Genomic DNA, 21,975 nt, shown 5'->3' with positions numbered 1-21,975 from the left:
TGGGTGACTAATATTGATATTTCATACCTCTTGTTTGTTGCCTTATCTGAGGGCTTGCCAGTGTCCATAGGTTCAGGAGAGCTAAGCTCTTTGGATCTGCTTGCAAAAAAGGAGGAGAAGGATGAACCCTGGAATATAGTTTATGCAAAGTACTTTAATGAACAACTGGTAATTGTTCAGAAGTTCTACATGCTGTGACGGTGGACTGCTGATGGTTACGCGTCAAAAACAATCAGTGCAGTTTGGCTATCAAGATTTTCAATCAAGATGACATATTTCACTTCTGTGTGCCTTTCATGGCGCAGAGCAATAAACAAAATATACAGAAATAATTAGGATTGTTTTGGAAAAACATCTCATGAATAAAACACTTTAACAATTCCATTCTCACATTCAGAGAGAACTATAGTTCATCTTATCACCACACATATAGAATGAGGCTGTGAAGAACTTGTTTGAGATTATGACAGTAGGTAGTAGTAGTCATTAAAAAAAATTAGAGATTTTCTTCTAAATGTCACATTCTTTATGCCAGACAAACTTGACAAAGTTATTGCAATTTGAGTCACAGTATTCATGCGAATAGGTATAAACACAGCACGCAGTACTGAAACATTTTAAGTATCCTGTACAACATAACTATCTCACCTTGGGTTTGATGGGAGTCGCCCTGCAGGGCTGCTGTGGTGCTCCTCTGCCTGAGAGGCCTTGAGCTTTTTCCCACTGGTGAGGTCTGAACTCTGCCTACTCCTCTTGACTTTCTGTTTGCCTTTTTCTGCTCCTGAAACTGCAACTACTGCTGACACTACTGAGGTGGAGTTAGACGGCCATTGTTCTGATGATCTCGAAATAGGAGTTGTTCTACTGCTCTGGGAGTGTGCGGAGGTTTGTGTTTGAGTAAACACTCCAACAACACGTCCCTTAGCAGGGCTTAGAGGGGTGGCTAGACCAGGGGTTAAAGTAACAGTGGTGTTTGAGCTGGAGTCCACAACCTGGGCCCTGTTGACAAGCTGAGACTGGTGCTGTAAGTGGACATTACTTCCTTCTGTCTCTACTTGTTGGTTGACAGCCATGCTGATAGTCTGTTGGGAGGGCAGGACGCAGATGCTGCTAGCTATAGAAGTCTGCACAGGGGAGCTAAGCTGTGACATCAGAGGAGCTCCTCCTGCAGACTGAAGGACCATTGGCTGATCAGACAAACCTAAGCCATGTGGACTGGCCTTAAACAGGAGGTTGCTAATAGGTCCTGTGATCTCAGTAGAGCTGAGGGCGGAGAGGGAAACTGATCCTGGTGCAAGGATGCCCGTAGCACCACTAGGGGGCACAGACACAACATTCAATACTGACTGACTGGGGTTGAGACCTGAAACTGTGCAAGGTAGGAGATGAGCAGAAGAATCGTGACCCAGGATACCAGGTGGAGTAGAACCGGGAATCCTCTGCTGAAGAAGAGTAGTGGGATCCAAGTACATAAGCCCACCTGATTTTGGTCTCTTGATAATATTTGGGACCTTGCGCTGAGAAGTGGAGAGGGTGCTTAACTCAACTAGGCCACCAGGCTGGCCAGGGATGCTGGCAGTAATCTGAGGGGAAGACAGGTTAATGAGGGTCATGTTAGGAGGGCCCACTTCAGATGGAGCCAGAGTAGGCTGGCTACGAGAGCGGGCCAACTTTTTGCTTTTTCTTGGCTGAAGACGAGAGATGGGCCTCTTCCTGCCATGAGCAGAGGCAAGTACAGCTGGGGAAGAAGTGAGGGAGGAGGGACTGGACACTATGGCAACGCTAGGACCCAACTCATGTGGTCGACCAGCCTCTGAGACTAGAATCTGGGACTGTTCGTGGGGCTGAGAGGGCAAACCAATAAGAAGCCCTGAAGTGGTGCTGGGGCTTCCTGCTGGGAAGCCTGCCTGTGTGGCTCCTGTAAAAGTGTGAATCTGAGAGGGGTGCGGCATGGTGCCCAGGACTTTGCCACCAGCAGGAAATATTGGCTGGGCTGGAGACAGACCAGTATTTAGCCCCGTGGTAAGTGTCATAGAGCTCAGCACTGCAGGAGAGCTAGTGTCCATCACTCCTGTGGCACTAATTTTTTGCGTGACACCATTAGGGACAGTCTGAAGGACATAGAGGGGCTGAAACTGCTGATTGACCACAATGAGCTTGTCAGGGCCTGGTTTGATGACTGCTGGACTAGAAACCTGAGCCTGAGATGGTCCTGGTCCAGGGACTGAACTGGGGCTACCTGCAGCTACAGCTGATGCTGGGAGGTACTTTTGACCCTGAAGGGGCAGGGAGGGAGAACTTGGCAAACCAGGAGTACCAGAACTCCTGGGAACTTCTTGATTACCTGGAGGTTCAACCACCTGACCAACAGCAGGGCTGGGAATAAACTGCTCAGGAGTTATGTGCCCTTCGGTGACCTGTGTGTCCCTGTTTCCCAGAGTTGTAGCATCATGCTGATTCTCCGATGGTGACCTGCCTGGCCCTGCTCTTTTCTTGTTGCCACTCTTTTCTCCACTGATGGCCTCTGGGTCAGAAGTCAAGCCCAGCATGGTGTGGTCTGAGGTATCAGAGATGAGACTTCCAGCCGTGTGGTTCTGACTTGTGCTGACAGTAGGGCTGCGTGTGGTTAGGACAGAGAGGTCAGAGGGCAGCTCCAGAGGAAGATATGGCTCCTCTACAGATATGGAGCTATTCACAGTACTCTCAACAACACCTCCACCCTCAGCATTGGGCAGCGGCTGAGGAAAGTCTTCAAACAGAATGTCTTTGCGGCGATTGACATCCACTCCGACATAACCCTCATCCAGCAGCAGCTCTGAGGAGGAAGGCTCAGACTGCTGACCCAGAGCTTGCATTGACATGGAAGGTGTGTTCAGAACAAACTCCATAATGTCTGATGGCAAAATGTTCCCACAGTCATCACTGTTGTTGTTGTCAGAGTCTGATTTAAGCAGGTCTGTGCTGAGGGACAGCTGGGCCTCGAGAGGATCCTGACCCTGATTCTGTGTTTGGGACTTGACCCCGAGAGGAAGACAGTTTTCTTTCAGATTCTTTCGGCCTTCTCGCGTGTTGCCACTTACTGCCCCGCTGCTGTTGTCAGCCTCCTTCCTCAAGTCATGGGAGTCAGGTTTCTCAGTGTGCCTTTCTCTGCCCCTTCTCTTGGGCGTGCTCTTATGTGGGGTGGAAGAGGAGGTGGCCGTAGTGGTTGTGGTGCTGGTGGTGCAGACACTGGTATCACTTTCTGAGCCATCGTCAACACCGTCAAGCTGGCCAATATGCTGCTTCCCTAGGGTCCTGTTAAACACATCAAAGAAAATATGTCAAACTGTTCATAAAGACCACAGAAATAACCAAAAATACATTTTAGCTAATTATCTTTTCAAAACCACTGTGTGCACTTACAAAGCACTCAACATGTCCTCTTCAACTTTTCCTTGAGTCCTCTGTTGCTGCTGCTCCTCATCTTTTAGAAAGCGCTGAAGCTGAGAACCCCGTCCAAGACACTGGTCTATCCCTTCTATAGACGGCAGGCCCTCACCAGGGTTTATTATTGTTCTGGTGAAGTTGTAATAGTAAGGGTCTTTACCCCTCTGTTTCATTCCATTGTCTTCATCCTCTCCACTGTCCCCTGATGAAGAGGAGGTGCTCATGTCATCTGCTCCATCCACCTGTCCCTCAGCTGACTTCTTGCGACCACCAGTCCTCCTCTTTACCATGGCCCCAGCTCCATCCCCGCTGCCATAGAAGGGCAGGTCCTCCTCTCCATATGAGCGAACCCCATAGAAAGGAGTGAGGCCAAAAAACATGTTGGAGCGAGCACGGGCACTGCGTCGCGGGTAGCGCCGCTTGGCTGACCCTGACCCGTCACTGTCATCCTCGTGATGTTTATCATCCATACCTCTGTTATGGTCATCTTCTGGGCCATCACCCTCATCCTCAGTGCCTTGAGTGAGGAGGCTGTGGTGGTCTCGGAGCTTGCTGTGCGAGCGCTCCTTGCACAAATCGTCTTCCTCTGTCTGAGTCTGGGTGTCAGATTCAGAGCTGTCACTGTTGCTGGTGGAGGGGGGGGAGAAGAGACCAGAGTGGGCTGAGGGACGGGTCCCCTGTCCAGCAGGAGAAACAGTGGAGGTAGTGGTCGTAGGGCAGGAGGAAGAAGAAATACCACCAACAGCGCTGGTCCCATTAGGGTCAGGCTTGAGGTCAGTCTTTAGTGGAGTTACAGTGGGGAGTTTAACGGATCGCTTTTTCTCTTTTGAGGGGAACTGTGGCTGGTTATTTGTTGGTTTGGTGTGAGACTGGGAAGAGGTCTTCAGTCCTTTCTCTGGAGCTAAACCAACCTGCTGCAGCTGTTGCAAGTTGTTCAGATTGGAGCTGTTCTTTCTCTCAGGACAGGGGTAATTTTCTCTGCTCTTTGAGGATGACCTGTCTCCTTCCTGGTTCTCATGCTTCTCTCCCTGAGCCTTCCCATGGGTTTTGGTGCTGTTTCCTAGCACTGCAGCTTTGCTGTTGCTGCTGTTGTGAGAGCTGGGGTTTGTAGCATGTGTGTTGCAGCTGCCAGTCGCTTTAGTATTATTGTTGAGAAGCAGATTTTTGTTGCTGCTGTTGTTGTTTTGTAGAGTCTTCTCTCTTTCACGGTCTTTGGACACTTCTCTGCTGCCTGCCTTAACTTTGGGGTGTTTTTCTTTGGCAGCTGAGGCTGCAGCCGGGGAGGCCAGGTGTATGGAGCCTCGCTTGGTGACATCATCTTCCGCTGGTGTCCTCGACAGCCACAGGGGCCTCACAGCTGCTGCTGAAGCTGAACCCGATGAGTAATCGTTTGATTTCCACACAGTGGACTTCTGAAATGAAGGCTGTGGGGAACCAGATTTCCCAACAACAGAATCCTTGTGGTGTGAACCTGTCATTAAATTTCCAGTGCCGCTACTAGTCTCCTTCCCTGAGCCAAGCTTGTCCTTAGGCTGGATGATGTTAGAGGTGGAGCGGCAACGGTGCAACAAACTGAGACTTGCAGAAACATCCTGGTCTTTGCCTCCGTGTTTCCCTTGCTTGCCTGTCTGCTTGATGCTGCCACTTCTCTGCTGACCTGTGACAACAGTAGTGCCCACAGGAGGGGAGGACTGGCTTGAGTCTGCAGGTGCCAGTCTGGTGCTCTTACTCTCTCCTCCGGCCTGTTTGGACTGACTGCCAGGGTTACTATCTTTCCCTGAGCCAGAGTTTTTGTTTCTCTCTGTGCTTCTATAACTGGAATCTCTAGAGGGAGGTCTACTCTTGTCAGAGTCCTTGCTAGATGGTCTGTCCTTACCTTGGTTTAAGTCCCTTCCTGTTTCCCTGCTATACTGTCTATGCTTCTCAGAGTCCCTAAGCCCTATATCTTTGCTGAGTGACCTAGCTTTTTCTATATCCTTATAACCTGAATCTTTAGAGGATGATTTGCTCTTATCTGTTTCTCTATTGCTCGACTCTCTGCTTGCCTGTCTCCCCTTTTCAGAATCTCTGTTTACTTGTCTCCCCTTTGGTGACTCTCTTAAAGGATCTCTACTGAGAGGTCTCCCCCTCTCAGATTCTTTCAAACCAGAGTCTTTACTCAACGGTCTCCTCATTTCTGGCTCTTTGGCTGATTGTTCACTCTTATCAGAGTCTTTCTGCCCAACTTCTTTGAATGACCTGATCTTGTCAGAATCCTTAGGAGCTTGGTCTCGACTTGATGCTCTCCCCTTGTCAGCATCTCTCAGCCCTTGCTCTCTGGATGGTTGCTGTCTGTTTCTGTCTGTGGAGAAGAGTCTACCTTTTTCATCGTCTCTCTGGACCGGACCCTTTACAAAGTCTTTGTTGAGGTGTTTGGACTTTTCGGGGTCTCTGGCAGGGGAAGGGATGAGGGGAGGGGGTGACGTAAGGGGTCGTGATGAAATCTGCAGTGGCAAGGTCACCCCTCTCTGCCTGTTTAGCTGGTGAGGAGGAGGAGAGAGAGAAGGGGAGCTGTGGCGACGGGAGTCAATATTCTGCATTCCCAGGTTCCCCAGGGAGTCCCCTACCGTCACAACCTCATGGTTTTGGGACTGAGAGGTACCACCTACAAAATAAAAGCAATGGAAATTGAAATAGAAACTACTCTGTGGAAGGCTGTCACACATTCCACTGGATGCTTGAGTTACTTTGAGACAGATATCTACAAAGGAATATCAATATTATCTGTAATTCTATAACCAAATAAAAAAAAAAAAAAAAAAGGAAAAATGCATATTTGTACCTGGAGAGGGCATGGGCCTAGGGCCATGTGAGCGCTGACAAGGGGGGTAGCTGGGATGTCGATTCCTGGTGTAAACCCTGAGCTTGGGGGTGTTAGTGGGGGAAAGGGTGTCAGAGCGTCTTGGGGATTCAAAAGGATCAGGAAAGTCTAAATATGAAAAAAAGATAGAAAATTACACAAAACACAGTCAAATTTAAACATATTATAGTCCCAAAAAAGGTACATGAAATAACACACTGAAAACTGAACCACATAAATAGTCAGTAGATCACCTGCTACAGGAGGGGGACTGTGTGCTATCGTGCGGTTCTCCTCTGGAGCCACCTTTGTCTTCAGGTCAGACTCTGCCACTGGAGGGTGACAAACTAAGATCCTACAGGTGTACACACAGCGCTTTCTAGCATCTAAAGTACTCCAGTACACCCTTGAACACCTGGACAGAAGAGCATGTATTCAGTTTGACTCAGTTAACTTGGCTACTTCATTTTACTCCAGCCGTTAGATGTATTTAAAATATAGAGATAATAGTGGTGGTGCCTGCATTGCAAGTAATGGCACTTACAATAACAAATGGTAATAAAAAAAACTTACTGGTATCCTACAGGGAAGAGTTTGCGTTTGGAATCTGAGAGTTCAGTCAGAATCCCTAAACAATCAATGGTCATGGAGCCTGCAAATGATGAATTTTAAGTCAGCAGTCAAGATACACTGGGAGTAAGCCAAAGAAACAGAGTGGCATTTATTGAGCAACATTTACAGTACCAGCAATCAACCTACCGATCATCATATGGACATTTTCAGGCTCCAGTCCTGTCAGCCACTTCCTCCTGAGACTCATGCCCTCCAGGTCCACCAGGACCCTGCGCGTCACCTCAAACTCAGACACTACCTACAGGACAAAAATTAACAAATACATGTAGGGTGAAGAGAAAAATAAGAACACCAAGTCACAGTTCCTGACCTGGAACAGTTCAGTTACACAGGATTTACTGACTAAGTATCAAAAACATGAACCTACTTTTAAGGTGGCTACCATCTAAATTTATTAATGGGCTTTAGATGATATTGTATATGAATAGATTTCCTTACTTCTCCCTTGATGAGGTTCCTGTGCTTTGGACAATAGATTTTCTTGTCTTCTAGAAAGACGCAGTGGCACTGGCGGGCGCACATGAAGTGGTAGTTACTGGTGCAAGAGGTGAGGCAGCAGCTAACTGTGGCCCCTGGCTTTTGACACTTTTCACAGCGCTGAGCAGAAAGTACAACAGCTTGAAAATGTCTGTCCAATATACACAAAAAATACAGTGAGAACTTGAGTGGACAAAGAGTCCAGTCTTACCAGCTGTTTTCCCCTGAGAACAGCCATGTGAACATTTTTCAGTGAGCCGTCATCATCCTCAAACACCTCGGCAGACCACAGGGCGCAGTTCACATGGGTCCACTCATTCTGACCAATGTACAACAGCCTGCCACCCTCCTGAAACATACAGAAAAGTTTCAAGTGACACAGCCTCAGTCTTATGTGCGTCAAAGTGATTTCATGCAGATTTCTGGCTCACGTTTGTGTTCTCGTCTCCATACTTCAGACACAGGACACACTGCCTGTTGTCACTAATGCCTGGTGGAGGAGGAAGCTCTGGACCGTCCTCACGATCTGAAGAGAAGACCACAAAGCAAAGGAAAAGTTTAAAAGAAAAGCCGTAAATGACAAGTGTAGGTAAGTATTTGTAAACATATTTATGGCCTGCCTTACCAGGTAGGAGTGGGGGTGGTGGGGGTAGAGAGGGAGGGACTGGAGGAGGGGAGGTGGAAGAATCTGGTTCTCCGGGGGTGTTGGGCTGGGGAGCTGGGATGATCTTTTTCATGAGGTGGGGGTGCTCAGCGTGGGAAAGTTCCTGTCTCCCCTGCCACTGGGCATAGTTGTGGTCTAGGGATGGTGGCAACACAGCGTTTGGGAGGAGCCCACTGCTGGGGAATTGCAGCAAACAGGTGGAGAGAAAAACCTATTAGTACTAACACAGACTGGGTAAAATATGAAGTTTTATTTGTTTTATGGCCAATGGCCTGGTGTAAACAACAGAACAACCCCCAAAACATGTCACTGAGTAGGTTTACAACTTCAGTTAAGATATATATCATCATATGAAAGAACGAAGATCAGGGTTAAGTCTATCACATGTCAAAATTCAGATTAATAGGCTAAGGCAGCTTTAGTGGTAGTGCTCTTTTCCCAAATAAAGTCTTGCTTTGTGGTAATTATTTGGAGGTAAGCACAATTTTTGGATATTCAAGTTACCTCTTTCTTTTAACAAATCTTGCAACAGGTTCTAGATAAAGGCCAGTGCCTAAAATGACATGGAGGGTGAGCCAAGTAAAATCTTTATTAAAAGTTTCTCAGCATAGCAAAATGTCTAAATTGTGCAAAATAGGCTGCTGTCTTTCTGCAACATGTTTTCTCTAATCTCACCCATGAATAAACTGTTAGATTTTCCAGGTAGCCATCCACAAATGGCAATTTACCCCAACATGCAGTCACAGAACCAAACCAAACCAAACCAAAACAAAACAAAGAAAGATCATGTTGAAGGAACTGCTATTAAAGGAAGATGCAAGAGATATGTTGTAGTATAAGCAGTAGTACCTGCTTAATCCCTTAATGCTATCATCTCAGGATATTTTCCTCAATGAAGTAAAAAAAAAAACAATCCACTCTTCTGAGTGAGCAATCACACCAGTAGTAAAAAATAAATAAATAAAATCACATCCAAGGACTTTTGTCAAGTCAAGCAATGTTTGGGAACTGGTGTGATGCAAAGTCTCACACTTGATCAGCCAGCAGAGGCAGCTAAAAAGGCATCCATCAAATAATGGCCACAGAATCCACTGAGCAGATCACTGGTTTCCTGGACTTGAGCGTGGCATAACGCAATAGAGCACACTCACAAGTTAACCACAGTCAGACCACATACAGTACATAGCAAAGAGTGTTCAAGTGAAATGTGACACGGTTATGCTTTGCTTCCCACAGTGCCTGGACACAGAATAAATGGGGAAAGCTGATAGGTAAACATCAGCGAGTAACTGAATGAATGTGGGGGTTCCATTGAACAAACTGTGGAATCAATTTCATTACTGCACCTTGACATCATGACTGGGGCCTTCAGTCATGGTCATACTGTAAGCCCAGGTATATGCCGAAAGAAAACCACTTGTCCACTAAAACTGCTAAAAGAGCTCCTTTTGTTTTTTGATGCTATGACTGAGAAAACATTTTAGTTATGATCCCAAAACTGAAAACATCACAGAATGTTGCAGATTTCCTCAACCACTTGAAAAGAAAAAGTGACTATCATATAACATCCTGATCTTGCCACTTGGCTGTTATTTCTTCAGAGGCTACTGGTATATTCAGCACACTGATTTTATACTGTAAATATCAGTTCGCTGCTTTCTGGTTCCATCCTATATACAGACAGACATATGTACAGCTTTACACAGAGAAACCACATCATACTTCTCATTTTAATAATTATAGGCCAGTTCTTGAAAACTGCCGTTCTTCATCCATAATTTTTGGAGAAGCTCACATTACAAAGTATTAAAACAAATTCCCTTCTCTGTAATTACAAACGTAACATGCAGTCCAAGTTTAGAAAATCACACAGGTCATTAAACTACTATGACTGAGAACACTGCCTACAGGGACCGAGTTCATAATATTTTGAGCTTTTGCCTGATTTTAATGCTGTGCTTTCAAACCTTTTACATTATGACCAAACTGTGATGCAAACTGCTACAGTAAGTAGATATACCTACTTCATTTCCAAAAACATTGTCAAATAACTACATATCACTGTAAAAGTAATATACAACAACTGGAAATCATAAATGATGGCTTACGTAACTATAATGAGTTCCTCAGGACAGTTGGGTGCTGTACAATGAGCACTGTGTAATCAGTACAACCTCTTCTGTTGACTAAGGGGTATCAGACACTCACCTGGCAGAGACTTTTTGTCTTTCCCAGAACCTGGACTCTTTCACTTTGAACCATGGGAAGATTCGGTCCATTTGCTGAAACAGAAAACATTCCATGAAGTTTGCATTTCAGATTGCTAAAGCAAATGGGGCACAATAGCAGTTCGTCATCCTGTAGCTCAACAGAAAGGCCCTAGTTAGATGTTGCTGTACTGTAACTGAGACACTCAACCTATACCTGCTGCAGGGGCACCCCAAATCAGAGGATAAAGAACAAATATATATGTAGATAATTCTTATTTTATTTTTCAGAAACATCAAACAAGTGTTTGTCAACATGTACATTAATATGTATTTGTTAGAAAATCATATGGCTATAGAACTTTATGAACAACACAAACTGTTGGTGTAGATTGAGCTCTTGTGAACAGTGATGCTGAGAGGGCTGATTTAAACCCAGAGCTGTTTTGAGGTTCTTACTCGTATAAAAAAAGACTTGACCATGCTGTTGGCTTTCCTGCTCTCAGGCTGGCCACCGTCACTGTTGATGGCCGTCTGAATGATTCGCACGATGTCGTCACTAAACTCCAGCTGGGAGAGAAATGACGTGCAGACATATAGAGAGCAACTGTTAATGATATGTAGTGCTGATGACCTTCACGATCCAGTGAGATGGTAAAGAAAACCAGTGCCTTCTGAATCAACCCTCACTGTTCTGACCCCACATCCTTTAACTTATGTTTAGTAAGTATTTACCCATGGATAACTAGTACAGATCCCTCCCATCCAGGAATAAATATATAGTAAATACACTCACACATTTACTGATTTAGACTAAAATGCAGTGGACAACATAGTTCTCATATGGTCTCTGGAAAGTTCCGGTTTGTCAGATCACGAGACACTGCTCGAAAGATAACAGACTTACCACTGAATTGTAACGGCCTTGCTCCATCTTTTTCTCAACAGACTCCAGGTCTGGAGGGGAGTCACTGGCAGGTGTGGGGGTGACTTCTGTCAGGACTGGAGGATCTGGGCCCTCCGGGGAACGTCGGGATGGAAGACTCTCCTCTGTCTCTGGATTCAGCTCTGGAGGCTTTACCGCCTGTCCCAAAGAGTTACACAGTGAGTACAGCTCTCTCCATTATGTTCATTTAGCTGTGGTGGCTGCTTCAGCTGTTTGTCAATGAATATATCAGTCTATCCATCAGTGTTTACTCTGTAATCTTGAATGCAGCCCCATAATATGAAATAGTACATCACTACTAAAAGAATTAATGAAAAGCAAACTGAAACAATAATACATTTTCAATTCACAATTGACAAGTTCTACTAAAGAAGAAAAAGGAACAGTATGTGTGTCTAACCTGTCTATAGCGTAACAGGTGTGCGGATGTGCGTGAGTTGAGCAGTGCACTGAGGACGTGGCGAATGCAGCCCTGAAGCTCCCTCTCCAAAGCTGTCCTCCACTCGGCCGGATGGCATTCAGTGCATTTGGTACAAGTGTAGGAAACACTCTCTGGCCGCTTTGACAGCAGTTCGTACATTTCATCTGGGGGACAGTGAAAGACAACAGGTCATTATTGCGCCCATTATTAAGTTTATCGTCTTTCAGCATCTCATCAACGTGACGGCACTCAGAGGACAGCCTGTCAGTCAGCAGCATAGACACTGACATCCTGACAAGACAAAACGAAGTGTGACAATTGCTGCTAAATACTAAATACAGTGCTCTACGTGTAAGGAACATACAGCAAACGTGTGCTTTCATCCAATTCTCTACCTGCTTATTTGGAGCCTACTGACCTGTCAGATTCTCACACTTGGCATGAACCCAGCGGTTGCAACGACCACACTCCATCATCTTGCTGTCGTAGTCATCATCATCACAGCACTTATCACAAAGTGGGCAGAAGTTGCCTGATAGAAAATAGTGACAGCTACAGTCAGATTAAACCACTCAGTACAGTATTTCTTGGATTTGTTTTAAACATCTTGCTCAGCCTAGTAGTGATTTCTAATTCTTCAACACACAGGTCAGATTTTAAAGAAATTCCTCTCCTTTTATTTTAGAAAGAATACCAGCGATGTATATACATTCGCTAATTAAAAGTTAATGATATTTTGTTTTCTACATGCTTGTTACTCACTTTTAGCAAAGAGTTTGGCACAGTCATGACACATGGAGAAGTCATGTGACCACTGGGCATCCCGGGTCTTCCCAGGTTTAGTGGCTCCACAACTTGTACAGCGCACACACTTAGTGCAAACCTGAAAAGAAAGAATACGCAAACAAGCCCATGAACACATGGCAGAAACTAGTGAGCAGTTGTTTAAGAGCAGAAATGGCGTGAAAGTGCCCCTGTGAGAGAAGTGAAATGTTTGTATACACACCGCCTGTGCGAAGGTCACATGACTGTAAGTAGCACAATTGTGAGAAGTTGGGACAATGTGTGAACAAAAGGAGAGGTAAGAGAAAAATTTGTGGGTATAATGCTAATGTTTGATCAGGCAGTGGTGCAACTGTGATAGTCACATAAAGGTGAGAGGGAGAGGAGGATGTCTAAAGACAGAGTGGTGTGGCTCCATACCCAGACTCTCTTCTTCTTGGTGGGTCTGGTGGGGTGGTTTGGACCCAGGCACTCCGGGTGATAGCTGTTATGGCACTTATCACACTCTAGCAGCTGCTGCTACAGTGACAGAAGCCGAAAGTGAGATTGGATTATGTAAATATCCCAGGAGGCGGCGTTAAAATTTTCACACTCAATGAATAAGAGTTCTGGTCCCAGAAAATTAGTAACAAACACATCACCACATTTTCACCTGTAATAATAGTATTCACCTTAGTTAATGTTGTTTTGAAAGGAACAAATGAGCAGGTTAGATGCAACATTGCAGTGTTTTCAACCGATGATTAGTGCATCTAAAAATTTATGCAGAGCACATGTCCATCACTCTCAACCACCCAAGGTAAAGGCTTTACAACAGGTAATGAGTTGCAGCACCTTTTTCCTAAAGCAAACCATGAGCTATTCTGCCATTCACAAATAGTACAAATCAAATGCCATGGACTTGTTAACAACACTTTCATGTGACTTCCGTTCAATATTTGTCAAGTAGTGAAACACTATTCAATGTTAAAAGGTGTTATAAGAAGTAATTTTACAAGCGTGCAGCCTAGAGTCTGTGGTATGATACAGTATCTCTGCAGTGTCTGACATGCCAGCAGTCTTGCCAGGAGCTGAGATTTCAGGCTTTTAAGCTACACTCGAGTGCCAGAGACCTGCTGCTTCTAGGGCAGCTCCTTGGTCAGAGATAAAAGTCAACATGATAAACTGCTTAACGTTCTTTGAGCAAACGTCTACTTTAAATACCTAGTCACAAGGACTCCGTTTTCTTAGCATTCACATCTGCTGCCAGCCACTGAATAAGGATAATTACCTTTATTGGCCAAGTATGTTACACATAAGGAATTTGTTTCCGGTACAGAACCGAGGCAGCCATCTGCAGCGCCAACTCAACCGATGGCTCTAACCATCGCGGGCAACGGGGGGATTCAGTGTCCTGCCCAAGGGCACTTTGGCACGTGGACTGGAGGCACCGAGATTCAAACCTTCAACCTACTGATTGGGAGATGCCTGCTCTACCCACCGCACCACTGTCGCCTCCCAGAATGACTAATAACCAACAAGTTCATACAACTTATGAGCATGTACCAGTACGAAAACACAATCTAACAGGCACTTGATTGTTGCCCAAACCAAATATGCCAATGCTTCATTCTAATCTGACAACCATACAAGGCTCACACTGTGCACATTTTACACAGGACTTGAGTTAAATAATAAAATCATGGCAGGAACCCAAGAAGCTGATTAAGCAAGCATCTTTCTAAGGAAGATCCTCCAGCTTTTACTCACTGTCACTCCAAACTAAGTTTCTTTTGTTTAAGCTTTAACATGAACAGAATGGCTTACTTTAGTTTTCTGGTGCTGGCGCCCACAGGCCTGGCAAAATCGGCATCGTCGACAACACCAGTTCTCAAACTGTTCCTGGAGAGGGCGCTCTGACTCCCCCAGGCAAAAGAGATGGAACGGTTCACAGCATACCTGGCAGAAGACAAACTGTAGATAAAGAGAAAGAAGAGACAGAGAAAGGCTGAAACTGTTAGAATATAGGTTTAATTATTGCTCAGACAATAGGGAAATTAAAGGTTTTTCAGACTGTGACCATTTTTTTTTACCTCAACATTTCCACTACTAGCACATAAGAAGCAGAGAACCCGGGGTGTGACAGGCACAGAGGTGAGCAGGCTGAGGCCGCCAGCTTCCCACACCTTCTCCACATCATGGTCCCTCTTGAAATCCATTCTGATACGATGCACTCCGTCGCAGGGTGCCCTGGACTTCACCTGGCCCCTAGTCGAGGGAGTGCTCAGCCAGTTTAAAGTACTGCTGCTGGGGGGTTTAGTGGTCAGTGGCTTCTCGTGTTAATCACACAAGAGAAAGACAGAAGAAGGTGAGGATCAGAAATCTGTCTATACACCCAGCATCCGAAGTTTTGATGAGAATTAATGCTGAAAAAAACAAAAAAAACAACAACTACTTCTTACCTTGTCTTTGGGTCTCTGTTTAGGAGATGGAGGAACAATGCGAGAAGTTGGCTTCTTCAACGGTTTTGATTCAACTATGAAAAGCAGACAAAAATAAGAATACAACTGAGTATAGCCAATGTATTTATTATAACTTCAATATAAGACAGAAAAGTGCACCCAGTTTTTTTTTTTTTAACCTGTGTCTGAAATAGTTGTAGCAGCGTTCTGCTGCTGTGATGGCTGCTCCTGAGGCTTCTTCTTGGGCTCACTCAGAGAAATCCTGGATGAAGCATCTTTTTTTGAAGGTGCCTGACTAGTAAGAGGCCGCTGCTGCTGCTGTGACCCTTGGTGAGACTGTGCAGACTGGGAAGGGGAATTCTGGGCTGAAGATGAGGAGGAGGAAGATGATGAGGAGGAAGAAGACGATGAAGTGGAAGAGGAGGACGAGGAGGAGGGTGTCGGTACAGGCTGCTGTGGCTTCTGTCCCTTCTTCCCTGTGACAGGGCTCGTGACCGATAGCTGTTTGGGATCTGGTGTCTGGGCTGGACTCTGAGCCTGGGTTGTGACTGTGCTCAGAGCCTGAGGGGGTTCTTCTGGGGCAGGGGAAGATGCGAGGGCTGGAGATGATTGCTTTGATGGTGGCTGCGGTCTTGACTTTTCTTCTCCTAACTTCAGAGGAGTTTCACTCTTTTTGCGGGGAGGCTCCTCCTTTGGTGGTGCAGGAGATGGCTTGGGGCCAGATTCGGAGTTTGGTCCTTTTACCAGATTGAGACCCTCCTTCTTGTCAGAAACCTTGTTCTTTTTCTTATCCTTCTTTGCTTTACCTTGCTTCTGAAGAAACATTTTGGAGGGCATCCACTGCAAGTTCTGACACTTCCTCATCCTGTAGACAGTGGCACAAATTCAACATTGACTTTCTTTAATATTCCATTTAAAAGAATTTGTTAGGTAATGTTATGCTAGATTTTCCCAATGTTTACAATAACCAGTGGTAACAAATAGCTCATCAGCTGAGACTTACTTGCAGCATTGCTTTTTAATGTTCCGTCCTCCAAACTTAGGCTTGTCCAGACAGTTAGTGCAGACGCCACAATCCTCTGGAACCTGGCAGCCGGAGCACTGGCCACAGCGTCGAGATCGACGCCCTTTCTTGGGAGGAGCTTCTTGAACAACCTTTTGCCGTGTCTCCCGTGGCTTTATGGGAGGGGACTGAGGCTCTGCCTCCTCTGAGCCTGCTACTGATGACTTGTCTGTAGGAAGAGATGCACCATGATTGTCATCACACACTACTTAAGTAATTATTTAATTTTTAAGACACTGAATATCTTTTGGGCCTGGTCTGAAAATAGCACAACAAAAACATCCTTTGCATTGGGTTGCCAAACACACTTAACAATACAAAACATTACAAATATAGAAAAGATGAACAGGCTGAGCCAATTATTTAACAAATGTAAATCTTTGATTAAGGCTGTTTTTAAAAGAGCAACATATATGGCAGCTCTTCAGTGTCAATACAACATATTTTCATCCAAGGTATAATTTTTCTGTTGCACAATAAACAGCTCAGGCAAAACCTAATGAAGCTAGTCAAAATTTCACAGTTGTGTAGTAGTGCACAAGTAGTGTTTCAATGGAAAGAAACACATTAATTTCAAACTGATTTTAATATATCTCTTGTATCACACTTGCAATACTAGATGTAAGGGAGAATGACTTTAACTATAACTGAGATCATACTGCTAACTTGCACTAGTATGTCACTGACATCAGATTCTCTATTCCCACAAAAACTCACGTTGCACCATGACATTAAACCAGTCAAACTAACAGAAACATGAGCAGCCAAACTCATCTTGCTCCATCACCACTTCCCTATGTACTTGTGGTCTCACTGAAGACTGGATTTCTCTGCTCATGTGATTAGTTTGTCATCACCACATGCTGCTGAACATCTCCAAGACAGGTGTTTTGTGACAAATAAACACCCAACTCAAGACTGCTCTGTGAGCCCATCAGAGTGCTTTACAATTGAATCCGCAAACACGTCACACTACCGTAACATCTACAGTACCAGTCAAATGTTTGGACACACATGCTCACACTTCTGACTGGCACTGTGTGCCAAGAAGTGGTAACCAAGCCACCACTCAGAACAGGCAACTTCTGAAGTCTTTCGCAGAGTTTCCTGGTAATCCTAATCATGTGTAGTCAGTTTTTATATATACATGAATTTTTACAGATTCTTATTCAGTGTTACTTCCTGTGCTACTGCCATTAAATTGTTAGGCTAAAAGCTTAATTATAAGTGTCACCTACTTACCAGCTGAACTATAACTGACAGTTCTCTTAAATGTGTATTGTCATGCGCAAGCAGTGGTTTATTCATTATATAAACATCTCCAAGTCAATAAACTTTAACAGCCATGCCCAGAAATAGCAACCCACAAGCAAATCTCAAATGAGAGGTGAATTGACTCTGCCTTACCATCATTCCCCATGGAAGATAGAATCTTCTCTCTCTCCTCCCAGGGCAAGGCACTAAGTGTGGGCATGTCATCAGGGAACACTGCCCGATTACGGCCAAGAGCCACAGCTGCACGACGACATACGTGCTTGATGCGAGGTCCACGCACTGAGGCCTCGGACGAATCACTCTCCTGACCCTGCTCACAAGCACAAAATACAAAACGGATATGTCGCTTATGTCCCTAGGATATTACATTTGTTGTGAATGTTTTACTGAACAACAACTATAAACAAGCAGTATTGATGAAAATGATAATAATGTTGAGGTGGAGGAGGAGGAGGGTTTGGACAAGGCCATGATGAGTTCAGCTGGAAAATCTTCTCTTGAAAATATGCAATGACTGCCTATGACCATCTAATATTTACAATAAGAGTAGAAGAACAAAGGCATGTATTCTGTTTACAGGATGCTACTTTCACAAGCACAGTGCTGTTCTCTGAATAATGCATGAAGTGAACAGAAATCCCCTTAAAGTAACACTCTCTGCGGGACTTTCCTATTATCAAGTTTCACTTTGAGTACAAGCACAGATTTCCATTTACAGCAAATGTTCATAGTATAATGTCAAAGTCACTTGCTTGTGGCTACATGATGAGAAGGAGAGGTTTTTTGCTGTAGAGACACAATAACTACAAAGGCAAGACATGAAGAAGAGCACTAACCTGGACCTTGGTCTGGTCTGCAGGCTTCAGCTTACTCTTCTTGATCTCAAAGAGCTGGGCTTTGGCCTTCTTCAGTAGTCCAACTACCCGCTTGTCAGTCACAGGCTGTTTCTCTGCTTCTGCCAACATTGATCCAAGAGAGGAGACAGGGAGCTGTTGTCTGCCTGGTTGTCCTGGAAGGCTTGCTGTCTGCTGGCTAGAAGCACTTTGTTTCTCCTTCTCCTTTTCCCCATCCTCCATCTCCGCTCCTTTCTCAGAGGGTCGGCCTTTCTTAGGTATGCGTGCTTTAGCAATGGACAAGGGGACAGTTGAATGGAGCCCATGTGCCTCTGAGGAAGCACTGTCAGTAACCATATCAACTGATGCTGATTTTTTTCTCCCTGGAGTCTTTTTTGGAGCAAGAGGTAAAAGAGCATCTTCTGAGTCCCTCCCATCCACTGTAAACAGGCTGGAAGGTGCATTCGGGGAGCCATCTGGTGTGGAAACCTTACTTCTTTTCTCCATATCCTTCCTCCCTTCCCTCTTATTCTCCTTCTCTTTCTCTCGGTTTTTCTCGGAATCCCTTTCTTTTTCCTTTGGAGCAGGTTCCTGGGGAACTGATAAGCTTTTATCTTTACCTCCTTTCCCACATCCTCGCCCTGTGTCTTGGGCACCCGAAGGAAAAAGAGGGAAAAGTGGGGAAGAAGCAGATGATGTAGTTGACAAAGGAGCTTGGTTTCCAGCAGCCCCTCTCCTGATATCAGGAGTTCTTTGCGAGGCCAGACCCAGGGATACTGAGGAGAAGGTGCTGAAAGGAGGAGTTAAGGCACTAGTGGCTAGTGGACTTGCAGAGACCACTGGCAAAGAGCTGGGATTACTACTGGAGACAGTGCCAGTCAGCACAGACTTCTCAGTAGAGCCTTTCCCCACAGACGTTGGAACTCCAACTTGGCTGCTACGTCTGGTCATTGAGTGGGAAGGAGATCGCAGGTGGTCACGTAGCGTTCCCAAGGGCAGTCGTTTCCTGCGTCGCGAGAGTCTGCTAGAGGTGGAAGGTGTCTGGTGTGGGGACAGAGAGCCCGGGCTGCTCCCAGAGGATGACTGATGCAGTGTAACAGACTCAAATATCCGAGAGTGGGCCTCACTGGGTGTAAAGCGTGGAGCACGAAGCAATGGGCTGCGCTTCTGGAGTGGTGCATCAAAGCGGGATGAAGGGGGATGTTGGTGGTGGGTGTGGGGATGAAGAGGGGCAAACAAACGAGTCCCTGTTCCTGCTCCACTGCCTGGTGCAGGGAACGCAACTGTGGCAGCCCCACCAGCTCCGCTAACACTTTGGGGCAACAGCCCCACATCTTCAGCTGTGAGAGGGGGAGGACGGAAGTTGTCAAATATGGGCTTACGAATGAGGCCCTCCTTGGCATATTTAGCAGAGGAAAAGTACTGGTGTTCAGGGTGGGACAGGGACGTCCAGCGGAAGGTGGGCTCTCTAAGAATTGAGCGGCTTCGTTTGTCTTGCAAGCTGGACAGCACTGATGGTCCAGACAGAAATGGAGGAATGGGGTGAGAGATCCAAGGTGACTGCGGGTGGTGTTCACTGATAACTGTGTTGGTGGAAGCTGACTGGGGCGGCTGTGGAGGTGTGAGGAGAGGGGGCGGTGGAGGTGAAGAAGGAGAAGAAGCTGTGGATGAAGCTTGCTGGGAATTTACAAGTGTAGGGGATGACATGAGCACTCCCGTTGGAGGGCTGATGATAGGCTTTTTACCCCCAGTGGAGAGAGTCTCCCTCACCTTCTGATTTTGACTTCCCCGGGCGACCCCCTGTCCTCTCCGGCCTCGTCGACTCCTCTCTGCCAACACGCGCTCTGGCTCTGGCTCAGGCTCAGGCTCAGATGGGGGAGAGGGAGGCCGTGAGCTGTGTAACAGGCTGGCCTCCCTCTCTCCCTGTGAGGACGGAGAGTGATCCTCTGCCTCTGACAAAACCTGTGTGGCCTCAGAAGCCTGGGAGTCGCATGATGAGTCATCCAAGCTTGGGCTGCTGGACCTGGATGATTCTGCAGAGGAGAGCTGAGAGGAATGCTGCGACACAGCACTTGAGCCACAAGATGCCACACTACTGCTAAACCGCCCGTTAGCAGCGTTGTTGGTGTTGTTGCTGTTGAGCAGACTGGCAGCTGTGGGTGGAACAGTGGGGACGGGGGCAGGCGGTGGAGGAGGAGGGAGGGAGTCGACCAGAGAGGTGGTACCAATACTAGTAACAGCAGATGCAGGGGAAACCAGCACAGGAGAGGGTGAAGAGGATGTGGTGGAGGTGGGTTGGACAGATGTAGACACAGATGAGGGGGTTGCTTCTAACCGTGGTATCTTCATATGGGGAGGTGGGGTTCCAAAGCTGCCCTCATCTTCAATGAAGCGCTTGGGGGTTTTAATGATGCGAAGGGAGACTGTGCTGACCACAGGCATGATGAACTGCCTGATATTCTTCAGCTGGGTCTTCCTGATGCCAGCTTCAATGGCTCCCGCTCCACTACCCCCAATGGCCACAGCTTCTTTCTCCAGCCGTTTCTGCGCCCCTTTTTTAGCTCGCTGCAGCAGCTGTTTAGCAATGGTTGCATCAGTGCGTTTAGAGGGTGGGACAATTCTGACAGGTTTTCTATGGCGAGGGCTTTTTCTGAGGCCTACTGTCCTGCCTGGCTTGGAGGGAGATGGGGAGGCAGGTGAATTGGAAGAATCCTGGTCCTCAGGTCCATCCACATTCCTCACTATGGTCTGTTGGGGAGTGTGTGGTTCTGTGCCTCTGTCACCACCTCTGACCCTAAAGGCCTTGTGTTTCCCTTCACCACAGTCAACCGAGGTAGACAGCTGAGCAGCAGCAGTAGCAGCTGCAGCCTCGGCTTTGAGCCGCTCAGCCGAGGGTGGTCGCCCACGTCTGCGTCGGGGTGCACCAGGCAAAGTCTTGAGACGTGACTTGAGAGGGGCAAGTTTAGTCCCTTTCAGCCTCTTCAGGTTGCCAACTTTGGATTCACTACACCCACCTTTGGAAAGCTTTGCCTCAGTGTCATGTGGCTGAGCAGAGCCGAGGGGCATCCTCCTGGCACCCTTTTTGTCTTTATCCTCCTCTGTGTCCACACCCAACTCAGACCCAGCCTGCCTACTATCCTCTCCTGCTGCATGGCTGCCTGTACTCCAAGCTTTCTTGCTACTTGAAGATGGGGGTCTACCTCTTCTCTTTTCCCCAGTGCCAGGTGGCCTCCCAGGCAGCCTTTTTACCTTCTCAGCTGTCCTTTCATTGTCCTCAGGTTTCACCTGTGTAGGGGAGGAAAGGGAGGAGGGAGTATGTAGACTTGTAGCAGCTTTCTGGATAGTCAGGGACCGTGGAGGTCGACCTCTGGGCTTCTTCTCCTGTATGACTGGGCCCGCTGATAAAACCACAGAACAAAATAGAGAATGTTTAGTTAGCATGGAAGCATCTGATATAGTTAGCATGGAAGCATCTGATACAAACAGCCTGTATAAGTAACTGAAGGCAATAGTAAAGTCTCTCATAGGCTAACACTTTTAAGGAACTTTACCCAATGAGGTTGTTGAAGGGCTCTGTACTCCTTTCTGCTCAGCAACTGTTCCAAACCCTCCAAATGCTTCTTCCTACAAAATAAAGAAAAATAAAACGAATCAGTAATGATTCAATGTTTGTAATGCCAACATACAGGGAAGAAGAATGGCAGGTTAACAGGACAAATTTACAGCACTTTTCATGGTACACAATTGTCAACTGGCCATTCTTGAAATGATACAGATGAAGACCAAAATTTTAGGAAAATAATGGTGTGTTCATTTTCTTGTCCGTCTGCTGCCTTACTTTGCTGCTCTCATGTTTCCCTGGCTTTTGGGATGTCATGCCTACAGCTGGAGAAGGCTTAAACCACAACAGTTTGAAATGCAACCATCCAAATCCTACTGGGTGACTGACCCATTGCACTGCATTCCT

General features: G+C 46.3%; 1 protein-coding gene across 3 annotated transcripts in view; it reads right to left on the bottom strand.

The window, feature by feature from the left end:
• Nucleotides 1-21,975, bottom strand: part of kmt2a (lysine (K)-specific methyltransferase 2A) — a 45,361-nt gene that overhangs the window by 9,125 nt on the left and 14,261 nt on the right. The window contains exons 2-27 of one of the 3 annotated variants that reach the window (XM_020600229.1): nucleotides 21,560-21,632; nucleotides 18,012-21,406; nucleotides 17,308-17,485; nucleotides 15,841-16,069; nucleotides 15,017-15,702; nucleotides 14,838-14,911; nucleotides 14,469-14,705; nucleotides 14,203-14,349; nucleotides 12,817-12,915; nucleotides 12,376-12,496; nucleotides 12,032-12,145; nucleotides 11,593-11,777; nucleotides 11,154-11,330; nucleotides 10,706-10,816; nucleotides 10,248-10,321; nucleotides 8,001-8,215; nucleotides 7,807-7,901; nucleotides 7,587-7,724; nucleotides 7,337-7,495; nucleotides 7,025-7,136; nucleotides 6,839-6,917; nucleotides 6,520-6,680; nucleotides 6,248-6,394; nucleotides 3,403-6,070; nucleotides 649-3,294; nucleotides 28-96 (exon numbers count right to left, since the gene is read on the bottom strand). In XM_020600229.1, coding sequence (XP_020455885.1) covers nucleotides 28-96; nucleotides 649-3,294; nucleotides 3,403-6,070; nucleotides 6,248-6,394; nucleotides 6,520-6,680; nucleotides 6,839-6,917; nucleotides 7,025-7,136; nucleotides 7,337-7,495; nucleotides 7,587-7,724; nucleotides 7,807-7,901; nucleotides 8,001-8,215; nucleotides 10,248-10,321; nucleotides 10,706-10,816; nucleotides 11,154-11,330; nucleotides 11,593-11,777; nucleotides 12,032-12,145; nucleotides 12,376-12,496; nucleotides 12,817-12,915; nucleotides 14,203-14,349; nucleotides 14,469-14,705; nucleotides 14,838-14,911; nucleotides 15,017-15,702; nucleotides 15,841-16,069; nucleotides 17,308-17,485; nucleotides 18,012-21,406; nucleotides 21,560-21,632 — 12,389 coding nt within the window. The remainder of the gene's footprint in view (nucleotides 1-27; nucleotides 97-648; nucleotides 3,295-3,402; nucleotides 6,071-6,247; nucleotides 6,395-6,519; nucleotides 6,681-6,838; nucleotides 6,918-7,024; nucleotides 7,137-7,336; nucleotides 7,496-7,586; nucleotides 7,725-7,806; nucleotides 7,902-8,000; nucleotides 8,216-10,247; nucleotides 10,322-10,705; nucleotides 10,817-11,153; nucleotides 11,331-11,592; nucleotides 11,778-12,031; nucleotides 12,146-12,375; nucleotides 12,497-12,816; nucleotides 12,916-14,202; nucleotides 14,350-14,468; nucleotides 14,706-14,837; nucleotides 14,912-15,016; nucleotides 15,703-15,840; nucleotides 16,070-17,307; nucleotides 17,486-18,011; nucleotides 21,407-21,559; nucleotides 21,633-21,975) is intronic. The other 2 variants (XM_020600231.1, XM_020600230.1) reach the window with 2 other exon arrangements.

The sequence above is a fragment of the Monopterus albus genome, unplaced genomic scaffold (assembly GCF_001952655.1).
Source record: "Monopterus albus unplaced genomic scaffold, M_albus_1.0 scaffold45.1, whole genome shotgun sequence".
NCBI lineage: Eukaryota > Metazoa > Chordata > Actinopteri > Synbranchiformes > Synbranchidae > Monopterus > Monopterus albus.
This window is presented reverse-complemented; position numbering and strand designations above follow the sequence as displayed.